This window comes from Aythya marila (genome assembly GCF_965140915.1).
Source record: "Aythya marila genome assembly, chromosome: 2".
NCBI lineage: Eukaryota > Metazoa > Chordata > Aves > Anseriformes > Anatidae > Aythya > Aythya marila.
This window is the reverse complement of record NC_139043.1, coordinates 22,982,620-22,991,283: the sequence shown is the minus strand read 5'-3', so window position 1 is coordinate 22,991,283 and position 8,664 is coordinate 22,982,620. Positions and strand designations below refer to the sequence as shown.

Below are 8,664 nucleotides of genomic sequence, written 5' to 3'. Positions count from 1 at the left end.
TCTCTGGTGAACTCCTCCAGTGCTCTCCAAATGACTTTGCAGATAACGGCACCATAGGGATGACTATTTTCACCCTGAACCAAATGAGTCACCCACCGGGGTGCCCACCAGGTGGAGGGGAGGGAAAGGGAAGCCCTGAGGCAGTGCCATGCCCGCCCACCCGACTGCGGATGTACCACCGGGAACGGAGGGGCGTGTTGGGGGTCTCCCTCAGCTCCCAACAGCACCCCCTTGCGCTGCCCCGCTGCCAGGAGGCAGGCGGCTGCCTCGCAGGGCTGGCAGAGCTTCGAGCCTCCTGTAGGCGGCTCTTCCCGGAGCCCGCGGCCCTACGTGGTTTCCTTCCTCCCCCCGGGCCGGCCCTGTGGTTGCTGTGGGGCGCGGCCAGGCTGGGCGGGGCAGGGGCGAGCAGAAGATGGCGTACCCCGGGCAGCCGGCACCCGGCGGCGGCTTCTACCACGGCGGGGTGAGCGGGGCAGGGGGCGGGGGGCTGGGACCGCCAACAAAATGAAGTCACCTCACGGCGTTTCGGTTAAGAACCACTTATGTTAAAGAACAGTCTCCAAGCTGAATGTTAATGCGTGTTTTCTCCCCAGTGCTTTCCCCTGAGGTCTGTCTTGCGCAACTTTTTTTTTTTTTGAAGCAGGAAATAAAAGTCAGAGGTGCATTGCTAGTCTTAATCTTCAGGATCGCGTTTTTACTAGTATTAGGCTTTAAAATTTAAGCTTGATGGGATATGTGATACTGCCTCCAGATGAGCGGCTTGTCCCTGTGCAAGGTTTAACCCTGACGTGCTTAAATTGTACTACATGAGTTTACCAATCCCCAGATTGTGTGCTCTCTTTTCTAAAGGAACTGCGTTTTTTTCATTGTCTAGACTTTTTAACGTGCTATGTATATAAAAACACATGTTGAGCCTTAAGTACAGGCAGTACAATTTCTTACACTGAAGCATTACTTTAAAACTAATTATTTTTCTTCTTGATTTGTAAAGTATGGTGGAGCCCCAGGAGGACCAGCGTTCCCTGGACAAGCCCAGGATCCTTTGTATGGTTATTTTGCTGCCGTAGCAGGGCAGGTAAGCCTAAATGTTATTCATTTGTTGGAAATACTTTTCTATAGAGAGAAAATACTTCTCTAACTTCTACATGACATTAGCAGTAGGGAGAGCTCTGTAGTTTCAGGTTTTCAAAAGAAAAAGCTGATTGGTCTCACTTACCTGGCTGCTAGAATGCGTCAGCATGGTTGAAGAGCTAGTTAATATTATTCAAACTGAATAGTTACTGCCTAGCTATATACAACTATAGTATGTACTGTATGGCTGCATGCACGTACAGACTATAGTTCCTGTATAAGCCTATTCAGTAATTGTATATTACAGGAAACGTTGGAACTGAATTGTGGTTTAGCCATTGGTTGGGAAATGCTGTTTCTGGAGAAGGAGGCCAGGAGTGATGGGGAACATCAGCTGTGGAGATCTTTGTAATAAGAGTGGGAAATGCTAACAAGAAGATGCATGATAAAGTGGCTTAATGGATTCACAAATGGAATAGCAGTCTATCTGTGCCAATATCAGGGTTTGTTCATAAGATAGAGTGATGACTCTTTAAGAGGAAAAGGCATTCACAACTTTTATTTTAGGCCTCTTTTTTTTTTTCCCTTGTCAGTCTGCACTGCATTTTTTTTATTTTTTTAAATTTCATGGCATAAGTTATTTTGGTGTAATTGTGGATGTTACTAGAAATACGTAATTCCTGAAATGGGTTGCAAAGGTTAGGAGCAAGTGAGTTAAACTTATTGAGCTAGAAGTTCTGTCTTTGTTGGCAGTACAAATAACAAAGCTATTTATTGTGAACATAGGGTGTGTGGAAATCTGAAACTCTGCTCCTGGATCTGATATCCACAGGTGCACGTAACCATAACCTGGAAGTTTAAATCCAGCAGACTAGTGATGTTTAAATTCCCAGGTTAAGACTGTAATTTGGCTTACTGCTTTTTGTTCTCTGTTACTCATTTGAATTAATAATGCATCTTACAGTCTGCGTGTTACTTCTGTAACATTGCTCATGCATACATAAACTGCATGTTTTTGTAATAAAGGTGAATGCTGGAATAAATGGTGTGTAATGTGATGGGCCTGTCCAGTAAGGCGTAGCCCAATCTAAATCCTGCTGAATGTGTGCTTACAGTTTGCTGCCAGCTCAGATGCTTCTGTATCCGGTGCCACCAGATAATGTGCTAGGTAGAGCCTGTAACTGGTGCTGGAAAAATGAGTAAGCTCCTGTTTTAAAAAGAAAAAGGGTGATAACAGCAAACAGGATGCAGTGCTGTGGAGAATAGGTGACGAGAGCTGGACCTCAGCAAAGCACAGACCACTGCCAGACTACTCATGTGCAGCATGGTCACCAAAAGCTGGTGACCCAGTGAGCTAATGGGTGTGATCAAGTTAGTACTTAAAGTATTTAAGTTAGTACTCTAAATACCTTTTATATGTCAGAGTTGTTCCTTATTTGAGTAAACAGGGCAGCTTTTGAAATGTTAGCCTTGATATCAGCAGAGTCTATTTCAGGGACCAGTGGTTGTCTGGTAAAAAAATCCTGCAAGGAGACAGTGAAATCAAACAGATGACTTATCAGTTGTTTTTATAGCCATGCAAGTCTGCAAAAAGCCACATCTCACAGTTTTCTGTAAGAACTTACTTTAGAATTAGTAAAGTTTTTCATCTTGGTTCGCTGCTGTGCAGTTTTTATGTCTAAATAATATATAATATCTCTGAGCTTCCTTTGAAATAGTTTACAACAGAAATTTTGTTTGAGGAATTAATTGCCTTTGTTTATTGAAAAAAATCAGATATTTATTAAATGAATTGACTCTATCTTTGTAGGAACTAATAATTTTCTTTTTAATCTGTTTGCAAAGCCTCTGTGCCTTTTATAGTTTCCTTAAGTTCTACCTGAGAAAAATAAATAGAAGGCCAAGGACCTTCACAGTACTGTTAATTGTGATTAAAAAAAGTCATGCTTTTCTGTCCTGCTTTCTGTTATGAAGTTATACAGATCCTGCCTTTTGATACCAAATCCACAAGGTCTTTAAAGATGCTTGTTTCTTACAATGCATGCCTAATTGAATTTATATTAATTTTCTTGTTAGTGTAATTTTTTATTATACCTGTGTGGTTGATGATGGAGTAGATCAGAAGCAATTCTGTTTTTTCACTCCTATTGATGTTAGAATCAAAATGTTGTTGCTCTTTTTCCAGACCTTGTAAAATGTCACTTAGGAGAAAGTAGTGGTTAATATACTATAAATGTTACTTCATTTCTGAAAGTTAGCTGCCCGTGTCATTTTAACCAGGCTGATTAGTAGCATATCTCTGTGCAGTGGCTTTAAAAATCTTAGGAAAATGCTGAGGCAAATAAACTTGCTTTGCATGCAAAGCAACTCTTTATTCCCCATTTTAATGCTTTACACTAAAGTCGTGTTGTTTTTGCTGTCTGCAGGTGTAGTATGGCATCCTTAAATGAGATCACATTATACTCTAAACTCTCTGTCAACAAATCTTCATGCTGGGTGTGTGAGGAATGTGGCCTGGTGTTGCACTTCCACTTTGGACAGCTCATTGCTTTCCATGACTTAGTTGCTGTTTTATTTGGCTTGAGAAGGATGCTTTGGAAGGGAGTCTCTTTTTAGATTGCACAGATAGGTATCTTTTCGGTGTCTTTTTTTCTTTCCAAATCCTTTGCTTTCTTCTTTTGTTTGTTTTGCTTATTATTACCAAGCAATTTTTTTCTTTAAAGATTTGTAATGGGTTCTAGGTTTCCTATGTAACCATGAGATCATAATAAATCTCTAATTTAAACTGAAAGATTTACCCATTAATTTTAGAGGAAATCTGCTGATCCTGTTCATTTTTTGAGATCACCAGATTTGAATGCTAGTGTGTGTTGCAAAAATATCAACTAAAGAAACCTCATTAGAGATAGAAGTTATCAAAGGCAGTTTGTCATATAGTATAAAGAGGGGGGTAATCAGTTGTTTCTTGAAAGGGTAAATTAATGCTACTGAAAAGGGAGCAGGTACTGGGAGAAACTAAACTGGGAGAGGGAATGAAAGCAATAGCTGATACATCTTCTGTTATCGAAAGGATGGACAAATAGATGCTGATGAGCTACAGAGATGTCTCACCCAGTCAGGGATTGCAGGAGCGTATAAACGTAAGTTAACAATTTGAACAAACAAACAAAAGCGCTTGAGTGCACTAATTCTTATTCCATCTACTAGAAAATGCTTTTAGTTGTGCTTTCTGCAGTTTCTTCTGTTTGCATGGTTTTCTTTCCATACAGACTACTTTGAAATGTAAATTCTCTGTATTTCTTTGTGGATAGGGTTTCCCTTCTCAACTGCCTTTGTTCCTGCCGCTGAGCTGGGAGTTGCAGAAGTGTTGTTTTGTAATGGAAAGACAATTCTTAAAAGGTGTTTGGTTTGGAAGGTGAACTTGGATATCGACTAAAACATTCTGTGGCAGAACACCTCTGCCAGGGTGCATAGTGCTTGGTTCATAAAGCTGAGCAAAGTACCTTGCTAAAGTGGTTTCTGTGCTAAAATATAAATGACCACTTTGATTGAAACCCAAAACCTTTATGGATTGATATAAGAGCAAATTAATTTTATATAGAATTTGAAGCGTCTCCACATTGTCTGCTGTCAGTGTTTCTAACAAGTAGTGATTAAAAGTTCTTGCTTGGATCAAAACATAGCATGGCTGTGTACAGTGGAAGAAATCATAATATTTTAGACATATATAAAAATAAGCAACTGAAAATGTTGCATTTAGATGAACAAAACTGAAAACCATTCTTGTAATATAACATTTTCATTTTTCTAATTTAAACAGCTTTCAACGTTGAGACTTGCAGGCTCATGATCTCAATGCTGGATGTATCCTTTATTATGAAATATAAACATTTTTGCATTATGTAAGCAAAGATAAGAGGGTGAAAGTGCTTTGTATTTTCCCTCCAGCCTGTACCCAATATATATTATGATCGGGGACAACAAAATTCTGTTCTTATTCATTTTACAAGATGAAATAATTGTAACAAATCTGTCTGTCAGTGACTGGTCTATTTATAACAAGGGGGGGGTCTCTAAGTCTAGGGGACTATTTCCCCACTGCATGTATGAAAAGTCGGATCTGACAGCCCAGAATGGAGGTTTGTTCAAATAGCTCATTGTGCTTTTGAAATTAGACAGCATCATAGATGTCCTAATGAATTAGGCATCTGTACTACGCAGCCTAAATGTATTCTAAGGCCCCCTAAATCCTGTTCCTTCAATTATCAAATTCAAGTATCTAATGGCATTCAGCCATACAACCTGTGGAAAATGTAGGTACACTGTGCAAGGATGGATGGAATCTTTGGAGTTTAAAAGTTAGGCTCTCATGTTCAAGTGTTTTTTGCTGTTTAAAAAGAAAAAAAAAAAAAAGCTGAAATTAAACTGGAAGGACTGATAGGTCACCTGGAACAAACTGCTATAGATACCAGAGATCTGATATTACTCTAACTTACTATTTTTTATTTGGCATCTAATTTTATTTCAGATATGTATTTTATCATTAACAGTTGGACTGCAGCAGATAAAAGGGGAATTTGTTAATTCAGTTACATTCAGAAAGAGCAAATAGTTTTATCAGGCTTCAATGAGAAGTGTGGATGGATGACATTTGGTTTTGGTCAGTGGTATTACTCTGTCAGTGCTGTGAGATGCTCTAGTTTGCTGTCAGAAGGAGTCAAAATACTGTTAATATTAACTGTCAAAGAAAGAGCTTTTAACTACAGATGATAAAAATACCAATTTCCATTTAACAGAGGACTTTTTTAATTTTGGAAGTCAAGGAAATTTTTTCTTAGCTTTGGAATCAGAGGGATTTGTCTGGCACACTGGGATTTAATGAGTTTAAAGAACTGTGGGCTGTGGTCAATGGCTGGAAGCAACACTTCATGAGTTTTGACAGCGATAGAAGTGGTACAGTGGATCGTGAAGAACTGGAGAAAGCTTTGACAAATATGGGTAAGTCGTGAAACTTCCTTGCATCTGATGCTGATTTTCCAACATTCCCGGTACCAATTATCCTGTAATAACTGACACATGGTATTTCCAATAAAAATGTTGGATTGTGTTAACCTACCTGTCTTCAATACAGTCTTTCTGTTTTCAAATAGGATTTAGATTGAGCCCTCAGGCAGTGACCGCAATCACAAAGCGATACAGCACTCGTGGAAAGATTACATTTGACGATTACATTGCCTGCTGTGTGAAGCTCAGAGTTCTTACTGGTGTGTTGGATTATAGCCTTGTTACTTTCATCTCTGAAATATGTCTTTTATTTTATAAAATCTGATTACTCAGGTATCTCAAGTTCAACTTTAACTTTTATGTAATGCAAAATAGGTTTCTTTTAATGGAATTTACAGGCAGAACTGTAACAATTATAAATTGATTATTTCGATCCGCATTGAAAAATGGACTAGTATAAGCTTTATTCCAGAGATTAGGAAAGTTATGTTATCAAAATTGGGAAACTGCATTTAATAGTGGAATGCAAAGCATTGTATATGGTAAATATGAAGATCAGTTAAGTCTTAGAATGAGTTGTTGTGTTCTTTTGTGAGTTCTCATTTATGTGGCCTGGGGATTTTTATATTTTTACTTGCCTTTGTTTTGCTCCGCTGTCATTTCCCAGTTTGTTCCATCTTGGAACCTTGAACCTTGTGTTTTGCTTTAGAATAAAATTCAGGAAGGTGAGAAATTTACAGAAATAAAATTGTTGGTTGTAATATGAGGAGTAGTATAAGCTATGGGCTAGTCTTCTGTTATTACAAACAAGCATTTTCAATTAGGCATTTGACCAAAATGAAATCCAAGTAGAATGCATTTTTAAAAATAGACAGTTTCTTGATTTGTCTTTTTAATATTTTTTTCAGAATGTTTTAGAAGGGATGTGTCTCAGCAGGGTTTTGTGAATTTTCAGTATGATGATGTAAGTGAACTTCAATGAATCAGTTAAACTTACGGGGTAAAACTAAGCAAAAACTTAAAACTGAAGATGAGCAGCAATAATTTCAGTTTGTGCCTGACTGGCCTATTTAATGGAAAGAGACTGCAATGGTTTGGGGGGGTTGTTTTATTCAGTTCTTCTTTCGGAGTTCAGCTAGGTAAAAGAGTTGGAATTGAGTATTCTGTCACTGAGTTAGTACATGTTTGTGTAGATTCCTACAACTTCATTATGCATTTAATGCAGATTCCTTACTAGTATGGTTCAAGAAGACCTAAGAGTCTGTCATTTGCTAACGTCGCTTCCTTTGACTTTTTGTTTTAAGGTTTGGTAGGCATTTTTCCCAGGAAAGGTTGGGGAGAGTGGTGGAATGGACACAGAAATCATACTCAGGCTTGTGGGTCTTGCCTTCCTGACTGTATCTATGCAAGACGAACAGTAGATTGAAGTAGTCCTGTGCTGTTGTTGTTCAGGAGATTTTTTTTGGTTTAATTTACATATGAAAACTAGCAAATAGTTATTTCAAAGCTTTGTTGGTCAAGGACTGAATTTGTTTACAGAAAAAAAGCAGGAGAAAAAAGAAAAAACTTGTATTCTATTTCTAATAAATGTTTATTCTTCTTTTCAGTTCATACAGTGTGTTATGAGCATCTAAATCAAAAAGGAAGTTGTGGATGATCACAATTACCATTCCAGTTCATGTTTTGCTTTGCCAAACGTTCCCATGATTGTGTATCTCAATATTGGAAATTTTAATATTTTATGAATATATTGCTTTACACACTTTTTTAGTTTTGATAATGAATATCAAGTAATCATGTACTGTCGTCTTTAACTTTCACCCTGTAATTATTAAAGATTTTTTTCTTAAAGTTGTAAGTCACTATGTATAATAACCACAATTACGGAAATACTAAGTTTTTCTGTAATGTGTTTACTTCTTCCCTATAATTCAATAAAAAAAAAAGTTCCTGGAGTGAAACTTACAATTTTTTTGTCTTAATACCATGCAGATGGCAGAAGATAAGACACATTCTTTTGTCTTTGGTAGTGTAGGACAGATGTACAAACTGAAAGCATTAGCATTTGGAATTTTGCTCTTCTCTGTAAGAATGTCAGTAAAATTGAAGTTGCTTGTTTTGACAGCTAGGTATTTTCAAGATGAAGTCTGTGACACCACACATTGAGCGTATGACTGCCTGTTAAAATGTCTTATAGGCAGGGATGAGATAAAACATACCAGAGAACTCTTTCAGCATTGTGCTCTTATATATGGAGCTTTTGTTCTAGTAACTTCTTGGTCTGTTTATGTCCCTATATACAATGTTTTTAAACATATAAGAACTGTACTGTGTCAGTTTATACATTAACTGCCCTTTAAACTTTAAGCTATCAGACTTCAGTGACATCAGTTAATGTTTATCTCCTCATTAAACCCTAACACCTACCCTTCCTGCCTTTATATGCCAACTAATGTACAAGGGTCAAAACCCTTCCCACCTGCCTATGATGGAGTTTGCTTTCCTTATAACAGCCCACAGGGTGACAGGTTCTAGATTTGTGACTGAACAATGGTGACAGCACACCAGTGGTTTAGCAGTTGCACATCT

At 37.9% G+C, this 8,664-nt stretch overlaps 1 protein-coding gene across 2 annotated transcripts; it reads left to right on the top strand.

The window, feature by feature from the left end:
* The first annotated feature begins 372 nt into the window (after window positions 1–372).
* Window positions 373–8,061, top strand: SRI (sorcin). 2 transcript variants are annotated; one of them, XM_082752435.1, is made up of 8 exons: window positions 373–463; window positions 992–1,075; window positions 4,142–4,211; window positions 4,892–4,935; window positions 5,922–6,069; window positions 6,222–6,335; window positions 6,984–7,039; window positions 7,683–8,061. In XM_082752435.1, the coding sequence occupies exons 1-8, from the start codon at window positions 413–415 to the stop codon at window positions 7,707–7,709; spliced, it is 594 nt and encodes a 197-aa protein (XP_082608561.1). In that variant the 5' UTR covers window positions 373–412; the 3' UTR covers window positions 7,710–8,061. The 2 variants fall into 2 exon arrangements, with proteins under 2 accessions (XP_082608561.1, XP_082608562.1); XM_082752436.1 differs by lacking the exon at window positions 6,984–7,039.
* Window positions 8,062–8,664: the final 603 nt, after the last annotated feature.

Excerpts from the sequence above, each read along its gene's own strand:
- SRI (XM_082752435.1), top strand. The coding sequence starts at position 413 with ATGGCGTACCCCGGGCAGCCGGCACCCGGCGGCGGCTTCTACCACGGC. Across the intron at positions 464-991 it reads GCGGCTTCTACCACGGCGGG|TATGGTGGAGCCCCAGGAGG; the intron begins GTGAGCGGGGCA and ends TGATTTGTAAAG. Across the intron at positions 6,070-6,221 it reads GAAAGCTTTGACAAATATGG|GATTTAGATTGAGCCCTCAG; the intron begins GTAAGTCGTGAA and ends GTTTTCAAATAG.